The sequence below is a fragment of the Osmerus mordax genome, chromosome 7, assembly GCF_038355195.1.
Source record: "Osmerus mordax isolate fOsmMor3 chromosome 7, fOsmMor3.pri, whole genome shotgun sequence".
Lineage (NCBI taxonomy): Eukaryota > Metazoa > Chordata > Actinopteri > Osmeriformes > Osmeridae > Osmerus > Osmerus mordax.
The window spans coordinates 13,964,295-13,985,053 of NC_090056.1; the positions used below are offsets into that span (position 1 = coordinate 13,964,295).

At 40.2% G+C, this 20,759-nt stretch overlaps 1 protein-coding gene across 4 annotated transcripts; it reads left to right on the forward strand.

The window, feature by feature from the left end:
* Positions 1-511: 511 nt before the first annotated feature.
* On the forward strand, positions 512-17,668 carry atp2b3a (ATPase plasma membrane Ca2+ transporting 3a). 4 transcript variants are annotated; one of them, XM_067240743.1, is made up of 23 exons: positions 512-884; positions 2,359-2,959; positions 4,208-4,405; positions 4,641-4,898; positions 5,200-5,325; positions 6,327-6,452; positions 7,195-7,263; positions 7,921-7,959; positions 8,139-8,303; positions 8,540-8,754; positions 8,964-9,206; positions 9,363-9,604; positions 9,864-10,098; positions 10,262-10,441; positions 10,727-10,814; positions 10,943-11,049; positions 11,245-11,436; positions 11,572-11,785; positions 11,891-12,102; positions 12,228-12,335; positions 12,565-12,747; positions 13,373-13,459; positions 16,385-17,668. In XM_067240743.1, exons 2-23 carry the CDS (start codon positions 2,740-2,742, stop codon positions 16,781-16,783), a joined length of 3,906 nt encoding a protein of 1,301 aa, XP_067096844.1. In that variant the 5' UTR covers positions 512-884; positions 2,359-2,739; the 3' UTR covers positions 16,784-17,668. The 4 variants fall into 4 exon arrangements, with proteins under 4 accessions (XP_067096844.1, XP_067096845.1, XP_067096842.1 ...); XM_067240744.1 differs by lacking the exon at positions 7,195-7,263; XM_067240741.1 differs by lacking the exon at positions 7,195-7,263 and having other exon boundaries at positions 13,373-13,526; positions 16,385-16,552.
* Positions 17,669-20,759: the final 3,091 nt, after the last annotated feature.

Sequence of the window (20,759 nt, forward strand, 5' to 3'; positions counted from 1 at the left end):
AAATTAAATAGCAAGCCCTCTTTTTCAACTGACTCATAATCTCAGAAACGTACCCTGTTCCCTTACCCCACTCCTGTAGCCTGAACAATATATTATTAATTGGGATGTAGCTGGCTGCATGGATACCAACATTTATAATGAATGTAGTTAAAAAGACAACTTGCTAGAGAGAGCTGACAAGATTTTCTGTGAATGGAAACTACTTTGAGGCTCAAAGTATGATTTTGTAAATTAGGTGTTTATAAAATAGGCCTTTTGAACAGTAGATGTAAGGGTGTTTCTACAACATTTTCCTAGGCTAGGCAATATATATTTTCATTGTAGTCCTAAGATAGAGGAGGGGTTGTACAGGGAGGGATGGCTACCAGATCGTCAAGCTCGGCAGTAGCAGCATCCATCCTCCATCCTCCACCCCTCCCCCTCACATCCGTCGCATAGAACAGACCATTTTAACGGTGCCATCACCGAGTGCGGTAAACGGAGCATCTTTTCAACATGTAGACTAATTCTTTACCTCATCTTTTGGAACGTGTCCGTTTCATCTGTAACACTGTAAAATTAGCGCAACCATGACAAATTCATCAACAGGCTTTCTAATAGCCTAAGAAATACCGGCGGTCCATAAAAAGTAATTTAGGCTATGCAAACACGCAAATATCTAACCAGCATCATTTCATTTTCTTCCGCATTAGAGGAATTCCATACAGCCGTCTGTTCCACAGCTTTTTTATCTCCTGTCTAGAAACAACAGATGGGACATCACGTCGATAGGCTTCACATCATGCACGTTTTTTCCTCTTGAATTTGAATTTAAAATAGAGCGAACCATAGCCTACTGGAATTCAGTTTTGTTAAAACTCCCCAACGTCCTTGGATATGGCCGGGTGAGTATTATTACAACCGATTACATCCTCATGATAATGGGAAACGATTATATTGACTCTTCGTGTCTGTCATTATATTTGCGTGATCCCATAATAGGGCGATTATTTTCAGAATATGTGATTATTATTATTAATACTATTATTAGGCAATCGCTCCTTCCTTGGAAAAATAATAGGGTTGGTTACTGCACAGATAACTACATTATGCCTCAATGCAGTTGACAATGCAAGATATTGTGACATGAATCGCATAACGATGTAAAATGCTGCTAGCATTTTATTATAGGCTACATTGACTAAGATAGTAATCATCACCTTGTGTCAATAGCCTACGTTTATGGTGTGGTTTGCAATCGGAATGGGTCATGATTAGAATTGGTTAAGACATTGGCATGTCATGTAAGGAAAAAATGTCAGATCAGGTTTGTTATTCGGAGTGAGGTAAGCAAAAGTAATCTAAATATCTTAAATGAATGAATCAGATCAGAGCATGGAGATGTGTTCTGCTAACCGGTGTCTTCGGTGATAACCTTGTAGGCCAGCCTTCATATTCAATTTGCGCGTCCAACATTTTATGACCTTTTATCACAAATACATTTCTTTTTATCTTAGTTGGTGTGTTGGCCTGCTCGTACAAATAATTCATAATGTTATTCATCTGCATTAAATCATATTATTCCCTTCACAGTTATAATCAAGTAGTTATTAACAACAAATAATGTCTTGATATGTCTCTTATCTGGCAATACAGTCATCGTTTACACTCAGATTTCAAGCACACCAAGGTTAACAACTGATATCTGAAGGTTACAAGTAAAGGGCACCATCACCGTTTTGGCTTTTCTGAGAATGATACAATTAAATATGTTATTTTACGATATTATTAGGTTACTAGCCTATATTTAACGTGGTTTTTGCATGCAAATTACTATAAGTGTAAATATGAGAATCGTAATTATGTTTCGTGGCATGATGGAGAAATTCTCGCATCACTGAGATGACAGTATCCCACAGCCTTATGTCTGATCGCAGAGCATCATGGCTGTTGCGTGTTGACTTGGTAAAACCTATTCTGGGATCGGATTGGCTATTCCATGTAAGCATCACCACAGGATTTGTGCATGGTTAGAAAGCGGTAGGTTACTAAGCTGAAATGTCCATTATGGTGTCCAAGCCTGCACAGTTGGCTTTTCAGGGCCACGATGTTTAGAGGGATCTTATTAGTGCACGTCAAGTAAATACAATTTAATAAGCACGTATTCAATGTGATTGTTAACCATGTGTTAAATAGGAGATTCCTTTTATACATTTGACTGTATCTAAATTGTTTTCCAATTGCATATTAGGAACTTGCACTGTTACTTTGGTGTAGTCTATGTCAGGACACAATTTTCTCCAGAACCACCCTCCTATTTTCTTTTTAATTTTATATTTCTCATCAGTGTTTCAAAATTCTCTCATTCCCAATTTTTAGATTATTCCAGCTGTAGAAGCCTCTGGTTCCACACATCAAAACAAGCCAAATTGTCTCCATTTATTTGCATTGATAGGTTTCCCCCTAGTCATTTGGCTTGATAGTATATCAGGATTCAAAGATAAAAGGAATAAAAACACATCAGGTCAATATAGCTGATGCAATAAACACAAATCCTCCCCTAAACATTAACATATGCTTGCTGACACATGCCTTGGTATGGGGAATCCTAGAAGGAGTAGAAGAGGGAGTGACATGGGGGAACACTAATCCAGAAACCACATAGTCACTTTCTACCTGCCCTACACTGACACAGGTACATCAGAAGATCCTAGCTTTAAATTATTTAAAGAGAGTTCACACTTCTATCACCTAATAGCCATGGGGGACTTAGCCAACAGTTCTGTAGAGTTCCACCCCAAAAAGCAACAAGGTAGTGTAGGTGGAATGGAGGTCAACCACGCAGGAGACTTTGGGGCCACCCTGGAGGATCTGCGGACACTCATGGAGCTAAGGGGTGCAGAGGCCATTCAGAAGATCCAGGAGAACTACACAGACACAGAGAGCCTCTGTCAGAGACTAAAGACTTCTCCGGCCGACGGTAAGTCTTATTTTGTCTTGTCTGCTTTTACGTCATCACCTAATTGAACCTTACATCACCAATTCTTACAGTCTTGATATTTCTATCCTGCCTATGTGCCAAGGGTCCTAAGTGGCAGGAAGATATAATTACTGTATTTAATTCAGCGCGAACTTAACACCTAATGCCACTGCTGCTGTCAGGTTTGTCATAGTCTGAGATGGTGCGCAGGTTTATATGGAGTGAGATGTTCAATTTTTTGCTGTCGTCATCTGCCATCCATTCTCTCTGTAGCTCTATAACAAACTCTGTCTGCCCAAACATTCTTTCATTTTAAGTTGCTAAGCTACAAAAGCAATCTGGTGGGTGTGAGGCAGAGATATAGACACCTCCTCTCATTCATCATACTGCAGCACATATCAAGCAGGCTTGAGAAGAAATGGGGATTTGTCCATTTGTATAACATTTTACATTTGTAACTCCTGCACACTTACACATTTCAAGTAAATGTCTTAAATATGTCTTTGATTTCAACAATTTTTTATTTAACATAATCTAATTCTCTAGAATTATTGTGCTATAATGATTGTGGAATACAGTACACTCTTGCGTTTCAGTGTAAGCTGTTTTCCGTTAAAAAGCCATATGTTCATGAACATATGATTACCATGGCAACTGACAATATTACCTGAATGGGTAAAGGGTGACTTCTGAGGTGAATAATTAACTGACATAATTTATTTGGCTTTAGTAATTGTGCCTGGTCTAAAATGTAATTGTTTCACTGTTTCACACATATTTGTGAACTTGGTCAAGGTTGATACAAGAGAGACCAACCCATCAGATGTTATTGGGTTAAAAGAGACAGTACAGAAATTATGACAAGGTTGCCAGTAGCAGCAGGTGACGTTTGGCAGGGGACGACATGAAGAGTGTGTGACAGTCTGCCTGAGTGTGTGTGCCAGAGCACACACCCCACAGTGCAGCAGACACACACTGACTTAGCCATCTGTGCTCTTCCACCCCATCCATCTAATTTCACCAAGAGGTGAAATAACCCGTGTCAGCACTTCAGCATTAGCATGTCAGTCATGTGACTCATCAACGTTGACAGAAACATGCATCTAAATGAATCTGATGATACAGTACTGCCTGCCTGTGATTATTGTAGTTATGTTAAGATGCATTACACTACTATCACCAGGATACTGTACATGAAAAAACCTTCTCAATAAGCTTTAATACGTTTGCTTGGTTTTCTTCTCTTAGGCTTGTCTGACAACCCAGCTGACCTAGAGAAACGCATGCAAGTGTTTGGACAAAATTTCATCCCTCCAAAAAAGCCAAAGACCTTTCTACAGCTGGTGTGGGAGGCCCTTCAGGATGTCACCCTCATCATTCTGGAGATCGCTGCTATCATCTCTCTGGGTCTCTCCTTTTACCAACCTCCTGGAGAAGAAAGTGAATGTAAGTCTAACCATGAGCTAACCCAGCGAGCCACACTCCAGGCAACAGGTTCTTTAGAGTTCCGCTCAGGTTTACAAACACTCTCAATCCGCACTGTTGGTGCCAAAGAAGGGAATGTATAAAGGAGAACTTGGGCTGATACTGAATTAATAGGTTGTAACACATGGGATGGAGTATTAGATGAATGGCCTAAAATCGATGTCCTGCTTCTCTCTCCTTTCAACTTCCTCGGCAGCGTGTGGAAATGTGGCATCCGGAGCAGAAGACGAGGGTGAGGCGGAGGCAGGCTGGATTGAGGGGGCAGCCATCTTGTTGTCTGTAATCTGCGTGGTGTTGGTGACAGCTTTTAACGACTGGAGCAAGGAGAAGCAGTTCCGGGGGCTGCAGAGCCGTATTGAGCAAGAGCAGCGCTTTGCTGTTGTGCGGAATGGCACTGTGATCCAGATCCCTGTGGCAGACATGGTGGTTGGGGATGTAGCCCAAGTCAAGTATGGTGAGACCACAATCCTGAATGGTGGTAGAGTGTTTGGAATGCCTTGGAACTAAGTGTATCATGTATCACACAGACTACTGTAGTGGAATGCACTGTACAAGGTCATGTGGGCATTGATAAAAGCTTCTATCTTCAACTAATGGCATACATAATTAAACTAAATTCAAGTCTTTTTTCTAACTCCATTTGCAAAAACGACAGATTTACCAGTAGACTTCGATGAGGAAGCCCTCTCCTCCCCCCAACCCCACATTGCATCTGTTCCTCATCCTTGTGTGATCCTTCTCTTGTTGCCCCCCAGGCGACCTGCTGCCTGCAGATGGGATACTGATACAGGGCAATGACCTGCAAATCGATGAGAGCTCGCTGACTGGAGAGTCTGACCACGTACGCAAGTCTGTGGACAAAGACCCCATGTTGTTGTCTGGTAAGTTGTTTGGATACAGTAATCAGGTTACAGTTGGAATCTAAGATGGTGCTAGAATGTTTGATTGGTGCCTTCTGACAACATACATGTATTTGAACAAGCTTAATCCATTCATTAATGTGTATGTACCTATCAGTTTGAGTATACTTTAACTCCACATACATGTGATGACATATGCGTGTGACTGATGGGCTGCCTGATTAAATGCCATGTCTGGTGTGTCTGTTTGCCGGTTGTGCTGAGGGACAGAGAAGGGAAATCTCATTGCCTGTCTCGGTAAGGGAGTGCGTCTGACAGGGGTAATGGGATTGTAGCCTCTAGGCAGCTTCCTGAAGCACAGGGTCACACAGCCATTAGATCCACATGGGACCTGAGCTCATCCTTCTCTCAATAATGATCCCCTGGCCAGGGCTTCTTGTGACAGGTTCACTGGCTCCTTCACTGACTTCTAACTAGGTTCACATCTGGAATCTATTTGTCTGTGGTGACATGACTTAGAAGCGATATAGTTTACAATACAACAGGATATGACTAGCAGCAGTTTTTAATCTAAAGTGTCTGTATATATTGTGTCAATTCTTTAGTTTTGAGCAGCCACACAGGATACATGTGAAAAGCCATTGCAGAGAGATTGAACTGTATACTTGCCATTCCTTGATGTACTGGTAGTTACAGAGGGCAATTATACCATAGTTACTCCAGCAGAGAGCTCTGTGAATAGTGTCATCAGCCAATGCTGCTTCTGTGTGATGCTGTAGTCTAATTAATGGGAACATAATGGAGCTCTTTTGTACAGAAGTAATTAGATCACTGCTCAGAGGAGAAAAAAGGAAAGGAAGTGAGAAAAGGATGGTGATCTTTGTATTTGCTGCTCTATCAAAGTTAGGAGACAGTACCCTGCCTATAACAAAAGTCTACACCATGATGCTGTGTGTGTTTGTTTGTTTGTGTGTGTATGTTTATGTGCATGGACGTGTGTGTGTGTGTGTGCGTGTGCTCAGGAACACATGTGATGGAAGGCTCAGGGAAGATGCTAGTCACTGCTGTTGGAGTTAACTCTCAAACTGGAATCATCTTCACTCTTCTGGGGGCTGGAGAGGAGGAGGAGGAGAAGAAAGACAAGAAAGGTAAGACAGAATTACACTGAAGCACACTCTTTCTAGATGTTCACTGTCATCACTGCTGGTCCTCAAATGTACATGCATCTTTTTGGATCTTTTTGAATATTGATAGGCATTAAAATTCCATGATATTGCCATTTCTTTTTCAAAGTGTACATTTACAGACTACAATGATTGCGTATTGGAAGTCAAAATAGGTGTTATGAATAGAAATTGTAGCATTGAGTCATTCAAGATGTGAAGAATAGAGTGATTTTAAGCTTTACAGTGTGCATGTAGGATGACATGGTAAAATAATCAGAAGGGAGAGAAAGAGCAGAACGTGGGAGAATTAAAGAAAGAGAAAAAGGGGGGGTGGGGTACAAATACCTACTGCATAGTCCTCCTCACCCTCTACCCTGTTTCGCTATCTTCTTGATGTGAGGAGAGTGGTAGCTGTTTAATAATTCTATCCAGTAAAAGCATTGCAGTCTGCAGAACAATCAATAATTGAATGGAAAGGGAGAGCAAGATGGAGCTGAGGTTACACAGAAGAGGATGCTTTGGGTTTTAGGGAAGCTTCAGTAAGGATACTAGCATCATATGTATTATTTACTGCTGTTCATTCATTCATTTGTATCCATTCTATTGTTTAATTGTTTTCTGTTTACCATCCGTTTAAAATGTTTTAATTGTTTTTATACCTTAATTTTAAAAATCTCTTATTGTCCTTGTCCCATCTGAAACTCCCACACTACCTCCCTGTCAGAGGGCAATAGTAGCTCAGCTATGCAGCAACCCCCTGCAGTCGAAGCAAAACAGATCCACATCACAAATGGTAGGTGTCTGTCCTACTAGTGAGATAGGTTTACTGAAGGGCCACACCCTTACTACTGGATACTGTGAGCCCTTTACACAAGTGGGTTACATTTTGTTTTACAGTTTGATTTTTAACTGGTATTTACGGTTTATATAGTAAATATAGTAACTATTTAATCCAATAGTTGTTTTGTTTTGGCTGTATTTCTATTTATTTTTATCCTTTTAGTATGGGAGTAGTTACAATTACCTATTTAGTTTGACCACATTAAACTGTAAATATTTGATAAAAACCAGATACAAAAAGACAACATTGTCCTTGTGTCTCTACTGAGACAGGAATGTTTTGACATTACAGTGAGATAATTATACTGACGGAAATATCATTCTCATTCTAATCTGTCACTTTCATTTTGTCTTTTAATTTTAATTTTTTACTTCCAGAGTTTAATGTTCTGTTAACTTCCTTTGCCATATTCAACTCTACGTTAAGTCATCCCTGTTGAATTCAATCTAATCATGAACAGGGGCTAATGTAAACATCAGTGTATTCAACATTCTTTCAACATGGATTTACCAATTTCATTTCTGCCCCTACAGTGAGTGACTTTTTCTTAACCCTGTTTGTCACATTCACTGTGATCTAAATCAATGCATTCACCTATCTCTCACACAGGCAAGCAAGATGGTACATTGGAAAACAATCAAAACAAAGGTAAGAGACCAGTATTTTCTTTTACCACTAAATATTGTTTGCATCATATTTATAAAATATGCTCTACCAATGATCCAAACCTGGGTAAGGTGTGTATACAGTAACAGCATTTTCTGTCCGATTTTTTGCTTTTATGGTGACCTAATCACTTCCCAACTTTGTGGCACCCCGGACCCTAGCCAAGAAACAGGATGAGGCTGTTGCCATGGAGATGCAGCCCCTGAAGAGTGCAGAAGGTGGGGAGGTTGAGGAGAAAGAGAAGAAGAAGACCAATGTTCCCAAAAAAGAGAAATCTGTCCTTCAGGGCAAACTCACTAAACTGGCAGTGCAAATCGGGAAGGCAGGTGAGGCAGACTTAATTCAACGGCCATCATCCCTTTTCTCCTCGCTGACTTATTCACTTTCATGTGCTGACTAAGTATTTACTTTGTAAAATGTATTCCAAAAGTTTGCTGACTTCAAAAATGACCTGATGTAGACCATGTTTAAAACATTCCTTGCTCTAAGCATACAGTAGCCACATTTAGGAAAAGTTATATATTTTTTAATTAAAGCTTTCTGTTTGTCTTCTCTCCCTTAGGCCTGGTCATGTCAGCCATCACAGTTATCATTTTAGTGGTGTACTTTGTGATTGAGACATTCGTGGTACAGGGCAGGGAATGGCTCCCTGAATGCACGCCTGTTTACGTCCAGTACTTTGTCAAGTTCTTCATCATCGGTGTCACAGTGCTGGTAGTAGCTGTGCCCGAGGGGCTACCACTGGCTGTCACTATATCCCTTGCCTACTCTGTAAAGGTGAGGACACAAAACTGAGTCAAAACTTGATGTGTGTGTGTGTGTATCAGTACGTATATTTCAGCTCCTCCCCCTGCCCGCCATCCTGCAACTGAAACAAGCACACAGAAACACCTAAACTCAATTTATTCATAAACCTGTGTCTTGTTTACGTCTAAAATGTAAGACTATACATGTGCCTCTCTCTCTGTGTTTCTGCCTGTCATTAGAAAATGATGAAGGATAACAACCTGGTGCGTCACCTGGATGCATGTGAGACCATGGGCAATGCCACGGCCATCTGCTCTGATAAGACTGGCACCCTGACCACCAACCGAATGACTGTGGTACAGGCTTATACTTGTGACCAACACTTCAACAAGGTCCCAGATCCTGAACAGCTCAATCCAATGGTGCTGGAGATGCTGGTTAGCTCGATTGCTGTCAATAGCGCCTACACCTCTAAGATTATGGTGAGACATTGATTAGCTATGAACCCAATCAAATTATTTGATATGGCAGCAGTATCCACACCCTTTCTATTACCTCATAATGTAATTTGCCTGTGTCTATGCACAGTAGTCTGTTTTGCTTTTGCAAACTAGGATTTTTAGCATGTGTCCTTCTAGCCTCCAGATAAAGAGGGCGGCCTGCCCAAGCAAGTGGGCAACAAGACGGAGTGTGCGTTGCTGGGTTTTGTTCTAGACTTGAAGAGAGACTACGCTCCAGTGAGGGAGCAGATCCCTGAGGAGAAACTCTACAAGGTCTACACCTTTAACTCTGTGCGCAAGTCCATGAGCACCGTGGTTCAGCTTCCTGACGGGTCCTTCCGCCTCTACAGCAAAGGGGCCTCCGAGATCCTACTCAAAAAGTGAGTCTTGAGTACAAACCCCCACCCTTATACGAATTGAGCCACTCGATGTATTTGCTACTCGGTGTTGTGTTATCGAAGCAAGTGAGTCCGATTTTGGTTGCATTTGATTGTCTTTTATTGTGCATATTTTTTCTTGTGAAATGTGCTAGAAAGCTCGATTTGATTTGTGGCTTCAGGATTGATTAACTGATTTCATACTGAATGTGGCATAACTTCCATTACCTTCACCATTACCCATTTGATTTCTGTCTGTCAGGTGCACGTCCATCCTGGCGGCAGGGGGGGAGAAGCGGAATTTCCGTCCACGGGACAGGGATGAGATGGTGAAGAAGGTGATTGAGCCCATGGCTTGTGATGGCCTGAGGACCATCTGTGTGGCCTATCGGGATTTACCTGCCAGTCCTCAACCTGACTGGGAGAACGAGGCTGACATCTTGACTGACCTGGTCTGCATCACAGTAGTAGGCATCGAGGACCCTGTCCGCCCAGAGGTAGGTACCAACACAGATCAAATGAGAGGCCAGGAGAGTTTGGTGCAGCTCACCATAGTTTTGTTTATTCTACATCTCCACTGAAGTAGGGTCGACAATGAAGCCATTGGCAACTTGAAATTAGCTTAAAACAAAATTGTGACAAGATGTCTTTTCCAACCAGGTCCCAGATGCCATCAAGAAATGCCAGCGTGCAGGTATCACTGTGCGCATGGTGACAGGTGACAACATTAGCACGGCTCGTGCGATTGCTGCCAAGTGTGGCATTATCCAGCCGGGGGATGATTTCCTGTGTATTGATGGGAAGGACTTCAATAGACTAATCAGAAATGAAAAAGGAGAGGTACTTTCTCAGTCTTTTCTGTCACACCTTCAGGTTGTGCAAAATGCTTCTTCCAGGCTCCTGCGTGGAACCAAAAATTATTTATTTTTAACCTTATTTCAGTAAATAAGACTGTGTGTGTTAAGGTTTTCAAATAGTCTGCTTTTAATAATTTCTACTATGAACATAATATTAACTATGACAATCATATTGTTGACTCATGCATTTGAAAATATTAGTGCTGATCCTATGAGTTTTCCTTATCCACTTGCCTTATACACTACATCTCCACTCTATTTCTTCCAGGTTGAGCAAGAACGCATGGACAAGGTTTGGCCCAAGCTGCGAGTTTTGGCTCGGTCTTCCCCAACAGACAAACATACTCTGGTCAAAGGTGGGCCCAGAGTGTAGAACCAGGCCTTCATTATCTAATTTTGATACAACTTTGCAAACATGCATACTGTATTGTTGCTAAACACAGTGAATCATTCAGAATAAGAGCCCAGCCATTTGTTCATGCAGGAATAATTGACAGCACTGTACTGGAGAAGCGGCAGGTTGTGGCTGTGACAGGAGATGGGACAAATGACGGACCCGCCCTCAAGAAGGCTGATGTTGGCTTTGCCATGGTAAGAGATGGTGATGATGATGAAGATGATGATCCTTTGGAAAGTAATGTCAGATATTGCTATACTGGTACAATTTTACTAAAAAGGTAAATATGTAAGAACAGAAAAAGATCCATATCTGTTACTGCCTTACAAGAATGCTTGCTCTAATTTGTCTGACAAGTCAAGTGTGTAACTTTTTCTTTCTCTGTGCAGGGTATCGCTGGTACTGATGTAGCAAAGGAAGCCTCTGACATCATCTTGACAGATGATAACTTCTCAAGCATTGTCAAGGCAGTCATGTGGGGGAGGAATGTCTATGACAGCATCTCCAAGTTCCTACAGTTCCAGCTGACCGTCAACGTGGTGGCTGTCACTGTGGCCTTCACGGGGGCCTGCATCACACAGGTACTCATGATCTAACTCAATTCAAGAAGAGTTATATGTACTAGGTATTGTCACTACAAAAGGGTTTCTCTAGCTTACTCTTGATGATGTCTTTGTTCATTCACTGCACCTTTTTCTCCCTACCCCTCTCCCCAGGACTCTCCTCTAAAGGCGGTGCAGATGCTGTGGGTAAATCTGATCATGGACACCTTCGCCTCCCTAGCCCTGGCAACCGAGCCCCCTACTGAAGCCCTGCTCCTGAGGAAGCCCTACGGTCGCAACAACCCCCTCATTTCCCTCACCATGATGAAGAACATTCTGGGCCATGGAGTCTACCAGCTCATCATCATCTTCACCCTGCTGTTCGCAGGTATGTGCTGGCAAGGGATGGGGAAAACGTGGAGATGAAATTGAAAGGGCATGGAACTAAGAACCCTTTTTTGACTGTTTTTTGTACTCATTCTACATATTTTAGGGGAAAAGATCTTCAACATTGACAGTGGCCGCAATGCCCCTCTGCACTCTCCCCCCTCTGAGCACTACACCATTATCTTCAACACCTTTGTGCTAATGCAACTATTCAACGAGATCAATGCCCGAAAAATCCACGGAGAGAGGAATGTTTTTGACGGCATCTTTTCTAACCCCATCTTCTGCAGTATTGTTCTTGGAACTTTTGCAATGCAGGTGAAAATCTTTGGACTGTTACATTACCTTTTTCATTCCCTGAAAGATTCAAATGATTGGTTAGATAGCGAGGAAACATGATGCAGTATAATGAACCATATCAACCTTGTGTCTGTTCTTTTCAGTTTGTTATAGTGCAGTTCGGAGGGAAGCCTTTCAGCTGTGCACCGCTCAACTTGGAACAGTGGCTCTGGTGTCTGTTTGTGGGATTGGGAGAGTTGCTGTGGGGACAGGTACTACCCTAGAATTACACCTTCACTTTCACTCTAGGCTTTTATTAGTCTTTTCTCATTTTTACTGTGCACGGCACCATATAGACAACTAAGTTCAATAATAATTCATTATACTACAACATTCAATAGTTCATAAACAATTCTATAAATGTCACACTGATTAATCATTGAGTAGGTCAGATATTCAGAGAAACAGCCACCCATAGCAAACCTGACTTTGTCGCTGCAGGTCATCACTACAGTACCCACCAGTCACCTCAAGTGTTTGAAGGAGGCAGGTCACGGGTCAGACGAGGATGAAGTCATTGATGAGGACAATCCGGAGGATGAAGATGAGATTGACCATGCAGAGCGTGAACTGCGTCGAGGGCAGATCTTGTGGTTCAGAGGGTTGAACCGCATCCAGACTCAGGTACAGTAGTTTGGGCTCAACCACTCTCTGCTGTCTGAAATATATAGAATTAGCAGTAATCCCATTCATTTTAGTCTGATGTTATACTATACTGTATCATGTAGTTCATCATTCATTGGGTTTCACTCATTATAAGACTTTTAGCTTTCTTTTATATAACGTATACTTCATCTGCTATAACATCGGGTACAATTTAACTGTGTAATTTAGATTCCCTTCAGTGTTACACATAAACATCATAAATTAATTTCTCCTAAACTCTATTTCTCATCTTTTCAGTATGATCTCAGATTCATTTACCGATCACAGGTCTGGTTCCCATCCATGTTTGGTATCTCTTCACTCCTTTGAACCAAGCAAGACGTGATTGAACTTTAGACAAAGTACAACAATCTGCCTTCATTTCCTCCTAAAAAGCACAATATGACAATAAAAAATGAATATAAATCCATTGATCCTGAAGAAAATGGGACTGTAAATACCAGAGAATTTTGAAGCCCTTGCCATCTTCATTTTCATGTTATAGCCCCTTTTATGTGTCCTACAGAGCCCTTAATCGTCTCAGTTTGTATACTTCGCCTTTGTCTTGTCCTCCCTGTAATGTCCTTCTCTCTATCTCCAACAGATGGAGGTAGTGAGTACCTTCAAGAGAAGTGGTTCCTTTCAGGGTGCTGCACGCCGCCGTTCGTCAGTTCTCAGCCAACTCCATGACGTAACCAATATTTCTACTCCCACTCACGTAGTTCTCTCCACTGCCAATTCAACTGGTGCGCCTGGGAGTGAGTTTCTGCCATCCATTAACGGAACATAATAAAAGCTATCCACGCACCGTCCTGAAAATGAGCATGTGTGAAAATGTACATGTACAGTTGCACATTTGCCTGACCCGAAATGCATTGAAGCATCATAAAGATAGAGTGTGGGTGTGTGTGCCTGTGTGTTTGTGCGATTCACACTCTAGTGCTTGACCCACTGACTTTCTCATCTAGTTTCCTTCTTTCTTTCCTGTCTTTTTTAGTTCTTTTCTAACGCCTTTTCACTACCTCATGACCTTAATCTGTTCCTTTTTCCTGCTGCTTTGTTTGGCTTGACACATTCTGTGATCAGTCTTTCAAACATGTTCATCTGCTCAGAACTGGAAACATCCAACATTGTGAAACATCCAAGGTTATAATATACGTAACAATCAATAAAAACAGTTAATAAGGTTATTGTGAAAACAGGCATTAGAATTTGTATTCATAAAAAAGTTAATTCCTACTGGAAAGACTTTGAACCAAATGGACATACCCGTCACTGGTGTTGGTTATGCAATCATCACAACATGGAAGTTCATAGACAATGATATACGTATCATTTTTCCTGTATATCGTTGTAAACAGTTCTAAACCTTCGAGTATACGCCTGCAACTGTTTTGGCCCGTTTGAGATGTTGCTATCACATCTTCTTCAGGTCATTGTCACACATAGTTACTGTTAAACGCAGGTACAGTACATTTATACAGTTGATTTAGAAAATAACCAAATGCATAATTTTGCCCTCTAGAGTGTTATCTTTCTTTTTATTCCTCTCTCTGTCTAGGTTCAGCACTTGAGTCAAGACATTAATCCTTCAAATGTGCCTCTGTTTTCAATTTGTATTCCTCACTTAGTTTCCATCCTGTATGCTGTGGATTCTATTTCTTTATGGTTCTATTTTATGCTCACAAAACTGGATGTCTTAGTGGCATTTCATCTCAGTGAAGTCATTGATGCAATCCCCTCTTAAGTCAATATGATCTAATATCAGAGCCACACTTTCCCTTTTCTTGGATGTCAGTTTAGCAACTTGCAGTTTCCCATCTAGAGCAAATCAAAATATTTCCATCTGATGTACTGAATGTAGCATTTTGTGGAAATGAATGTTCTCACACACCTTTTTAAGTTATTATTTAGGTCTACTTGTTTATTACCGCAACACATTGAGTATTGTTTAAAAAAGAGTATTGTTTAAAAAAGAAATACAATGAATTTAAACCTGAACTGTTACTGGTATGCTGTACATTGTTGTCATTAACCACATCTGTCCTTACTTCCAGCATCCTTCTCCCTGTCAATTATAATACAGTCACTTGACTGATTCATGTATTTAATCAACCTCCTTACCACTAACTTCGCCCTCTTAATCGCTGGTGGTTTTTCCATCCAGCTTCCTCAGTGGCAGTCAGAACAAAGCTAATTTGAACAGTTATGTTAAAGAGTTGTGGGCACTATACTCGAACGTTTACAACCAAGATTTAAGAATTATTGTCATGCAATCCAATTAAATGTATTTTTCTAAACTTATCTAACATTGAAACAAGCAGGCTCCTTGGAAAAACGACAAATTTACATATTTTACCTTTGAATCTTTTCTCTGTACTGTCTGATCTCTCCATTCCAAAGCGTAGTGGGTCTTGTAACTTCTTATCCATATTTAAGAGAAGTGTCCTGAGTTTTCTCAGACAAAAGGGTTACAATCGCTCACAGAATTTGTCTTATTTGGTGTGTTGCTGGGAAAATTAGCCTTTGTAGCTTTGTTTGCTATCCTTGAGAAATTATATATTTGCTTACTGAGATCCAATGCGCATACAAAAAGGAATCAAGGAATCATACTTACAATGTGTTATATGCATATGCAAACCTTCTCCTGTTGATCTTAATGCATGTTCTGCATGCAAATGATTGACTAAAGGTAAAAGACAGGTAGACCGAAAGTCTGGTTTACACTTTTCTGGTTTACACTTCTAACTTTTGTGGAAAAAGATAATTTATTGAGCCATATTGGCCATTTTGTGGGCATGACTGATCCTACCATTACCACCGTCTTTTCATCTGCTTGTATTTGAATATCCTTTCTTTCTACAGCATGGCAGTGAATGAGGGGTTGAGCTCATTTGATCTGTCTCTGCATGCTCAGTATGCTTTTGGTTATAAATTGGTCTTTTAGACCCTTTGTCAATGTCTTTTTGTCTCACTTTGCCTACTTTTCTCATGTAGCCTTCGTTCAGTGTTCAGTAATCCAAAGGTTTTCATATCAAATGATTTGTATGTACTGTTTGCGTTTTTTGTATGCAACACTTCTTTGTTGTTGCTCATCTGTTCTATTGTTTTATGGCCCACAACACCAATGAATAATTCATTTGGTGCCTATATTGAACTGACAGCTGATTTCTTTTGTGTGTTTAAGTTATATTTTTCCATCTTTATACTACTTTCTATAATGTTTTAAGAGTCTCCTAAGAAAGCAACAATATCACTGCACAAACTATAAAGATGTTACACCATAGCATATACAGACATATTAATATCAATTCAGTAAAGTAGAGTGATTAATTGGGTTACAATTAATATTTAGAAGAGAAAACTTAACAGTTATGGTTGGCCATTTAAGTACGAATTATTGGTAGGCTAACACCAGTATTAACCGGGAAGCAATCTGTTGTTTTGGCGTGAGATAATTACAAACTTCTACAATATTTTTCTTTAGTTACGCCAGTTAAGCCAGAGTTAGCTACATTTGTAATGGCTCAAAATGCTAATAACATGTTCACTTCTCTGCCCTGCCTATTCCCTTTTGTGTTTGTCATTTCCCCATTATGTTTTTAACTCAACATAGATCCGAGTGGTGAAAGCATTCCGTAGCTCCCTTTATGACGGTATTGAGAAACCGGAACCCAGGAACTCCATCCATGATTTCATGGTTCACCCGGAATTTCTCATCAATGACGTGGTCCACAATATCCCCTTAATTGACGAGACAGACATTGAGGAAGACTCAGAGCGATCCAACCGCAACCATGTTGGCCTGGTTCTTCGTCAAGCTCCTCCTTCCACTCAGCCTCCCCAACCTCCACCCCGCTCTCATCGCGCCCCTGCTAGACCCTACCGCCAGCAGAGCCTCCCTGTTACCCTCAACTGCAACAACAACGCAGTCCAGAATGGTGTCTCCCTGACCCCAGAAGATGCCTCTCCTCGTCCCATCAGCCCGTTGCACAGCTTAGAAACATGTTTATAACTACTATGTTGAACAGGATTTAAAAGGAGTAAAATAATACACCATTGACTATGATTGACATGGATGTAGACCTACATGGATTGAATGAGGAACAACTTGATATGGAAAGATAAAGTATTACCTGGAAATGGCATTGACAGGATGAAATATTGCTTCATGAGCCAACCCTTACCCCCCACTGCTTTTAGCCTGCACTCTCTGCTTCAGACCACACTGCTACCCTCTCCCAAACTCCACAGTCCAACAACACTAACCCTATCAGACTCTGGAGACACTTTTAAAATGTATGTCTATAGGCACGCAATAGACGAGTGATTGGTGTTGTATAGTCGAGAATGAACTGGAATCAAGTCTTGTCATTTCAGTGACAATGGGAAATGTGATGGGGTTAATTCATTCTGCTTTTTAACAATGTAATTGTTCCGATTACTACTGTTGTTATTACTACTGCAATTACTACATTTATTACCACACTTATATATTCCAGTTAACAATGCTTCATTAATTAGCTTTATCTATCCATGTATGTATGATGTATGTTTGTATGTATTGTTTGTCTGTTCGCTTAACTGCTGTATTTGTCTCTTTGTTTTTCTGTTTTTATATACTCCTTCTGGTCATGTCCCCTATTTTCCTTTTCCGTGTTTACATGTGTTGTGTCTTTAAAAAGAAAAAGATATATAACTATACAAATGAAGTTGATACGTATGATAACTTCAAACACAAATGGTAATGAAATAGTACATATACTATAAAAAAGTACAAATGAAAAAGAACTGCTCATGGTCTGGCTCTTCTTGTCATGTAGAGATGTCCTGAATTCAATCATTGAATTGGACACCTCCATGACAAAGCAGAACACCTGAGAGTTTTTGAAAAATTAAGTTGTGCATAAAGATTAAAGTAATTTATTTAAATGATTATTTTATTTAATCCATGTGTATTCTCTTCATTTTGCCTTAATGAGACAATGATATTGATGGTCCCTTTGTCGATTTAAAAAGTCAAATCTTCAGCTGATATTTGACAATATGTCAATAGTGACCGCTGCATGTTTTTTTGTAAATGTGTTTTTAAAACCGATAGAATACTAGAAATAGAACACAATTTCCAAAAAGGGTTAAATATCACATGACACACATGGTGATGTCTGATTCTGTTCACAATATATCCTGCAGAGGGCACTCAAGACTTACTCATAGTGTTTACTCAGCCTGAGTGCTTCTGCATGAGTGACAACTGACGGTCTGTGAATGGCCTGGTGCCTGCATGTTTTATTCACTGGGTCCGTAAAACACATTTAGTTTCTCTGTATGTATGTCAATATTTCTCACTAGTAAATTGTCACATCAGAAGTGCAACTTAAAACACTTATATGGATACTAACATATTAAATTCCATATAATATTTCAGACAGATTAATTTAGACCACAAATTGAAATTGTTTTGAAAACTATTTAGCAGCTACTTTAGCTATAAACAGACAGCTTTTTTGTTAGACTGAACAAAGCACATGCTACAGTTTATTATATTTTCAATGATGTATAACTTGTGCAGGTGTCTTTTCTGTAGCTGTATTTTTCAGGGAGCCCTTTTCAACATCATGAAATGCAAATGGACTGCAAATGATGGATGTTTCAATTCCTTAAAAAATCAAACACTGGGTCATGTTTAGATTAATATAATCCCAGCCATTGTTGCTCCACATGAAGGTCCAGGGATCACCAAACAAGATTTCAGTGCCAGGGTGTCTCCATGCTCCAGCACTTTACAGAAAGCCTTTGTTTCCCTTAATCTTCCTCAGTCTGAGCTACCGTTGGAGTAAGTGATTTGCCTCGCCTGACCCTACTACAACACAGCCTTAGATGACATCTGGCTGCTTGCACCTGGTCCAAAGAGACTGTTCCACCATTTTGAAGTAAGTAAGGAAGGGATTAAGGGATAATAACTCATACTAACTACACAATGCTACCTGTCACTCTGTCATGGTTTGTTCCCCTTGAACTTGTAAAACACTGTGAAGGTCAAGAAATCAGACTGACATTCACTGACGATACTCGCTCAGACAGCAATGTGCTAACAGTGACTTCTTTATCTGCGCATATCAAACTTGGACGTGTTTCGTTAACTCAAATAATGGCAAACCGGAGCAAGCAGCACAACTGGAAACCAGACAAGTGAAAGACCAAGCAGGTGATTTAGGAATTCCTTCATTTTTGCTTGTCCTCCAACCTTCTTTTCAGGAATTGTTTTGAAAACCAGTAAATGCTTGGTTTTAAATAGTGATTTCTGCAAAATACACTGCACACTAGCCTCTAGTAGAAAGCATAGAAGTGTGAGAGAAGTGTTTGTGTTCTATTACTGTATGTTCTAAAATGTCACACTCAGGACTTTCTTCAAATTCAGAGCTTGTAATACTTGTTCAGGCCCATCTCAGGTGGCTGAGCGGTTAGGGAATCAGGCTAGTAATCAGAAGGTTGCCGGTTTGATTCCCGCAAAATGACGTTGTGCCCTTGGGCAAGGCACTTCACCCTACTTGCCTCGGGGGAATGTCCCTGTACTTACTGTAAGTTGCTCTGGATAAGAGTGTCTGCTAAATGACTAAATGTAAATGTAGTAGGAGCTAGCAAAGTAAGCCATAATTCATTCTCTTCATAGCTAAGCTTCTGAAAGTGATATTGTATGTAACCCCGGAGGACTACAGTATGTAGTTCATGCATGTTTCTCCCCATAAATCAAACGAACAAGCACATTTGTTGAGCTTTCTGATGCCAGGAAAGCTATTGAATGTTTTCACTGAGACTTGCTTGCACTGAAATCCAACAAATCAAAATTTATGTCTGATGGTCTGTGCTGTCAAAAATATCCAGACAGAGCTCATTTTCATTTTCATGTTGAGCAAAGGTTACTCAGTGTAAGAAACATTGGGAGAGACACTGTTATAGAACAAAGAATTATAGCATGAAAGTAAAACCAACAGCTGTTTTCCTAAATGTCACCTATAGTCTCACTTATGTGGGTGATGTGTGCATGTGTTATTCCTGTAAGTAAGTTTTATTTAAAAACATCCAAAATCATGCTTTACCTTCTATTGACCTGAGAGGGAACCTGTCACTCAGGTTAAGAATACACTGAATTCCCCAAAGGAGAGTATTTTTGACCAGAAAATACTTGGCTAACATGTGAAGCACACATTGTTCTTCATCGACAATGCAAAGCAGAGATCCCACATGAACCTTCTCACGGGGTCTAGTTCATTTCCAGATGTATATCTAAACACAGGTTAGAGGTCTGGTCTGTGGCGGCAAGCAGTTGGACCCTTCTCAGAGAAGTGAGATGGTTCGATTGCATTCAGGCTCGATAGCCTTACCTATCCTTGGTATCCCAGATGTTGCAATGGGAATTTTGTTTTAAAACTTTTTCTAAAACCTTTTTTATACTTTATTTGGCCTCTAATTTGTTCACCTCAAATTTGTTAATCTCAATTTTTTCGGGATAAGAATTTTACAGTTCCAATTTGAGAAACCTGAATTTCCGAACCTTGAATTTTTTATTTTTTACATTGACATAAATTCATATTTCAATTTTAGTAGTGGACCACACACTAACTGGTCAAGCACATTTTGCATGTGTAATTTTAACCTCAAAATATTTCCTCTTCTTCTTAAATGTCAAATGCAGAGGCAAAACATGCTTATAACAACAACAATCCAGAGGACATTGAATCCATGTCTTGGAGACAAAACTCTTTATGCCAGTTTATACTTGAATGCTACAAGTTAAACAAACTCCCCAGAGGAAACAAATCAATGGCTGTACTGATAGCATTATTGTTAGACTTGAGCAGAATTTGGGTTTTTGGCCTCAAGTAAAATTGACACCTTTTGAGTTTTTTCCTAATATTGTGTGTTCTGTTAGCAATATTACTCAGTTTGGGAGGGTCGATTTAGTAATAGTAGCCCTTTACTCCTATGAC

Coding starts and splice junctions, on each gene's coding strand:
- atp2b3a (XM_067240743.1), top strand. CDS start 2,740: ATGGGGGACTTAGCCAACAGTTCTGTAGAGTTCCACCCCAAAAAGCAA. Junction 6,453..7,194: donor GGAGAAGAAAGACAAGAAAG/GTAAGACAGAAT, acceptor CCTCCCTGTCAG/AGGGCAATAGTAGCTCAGCT. Junction 12,336..12,564: donor GAGAGTTGCTGTGGGGACAG/GTACTACCCTAG, acceptor TTGTCGCTGCAG/GTCATCACTACAGTACCCAC.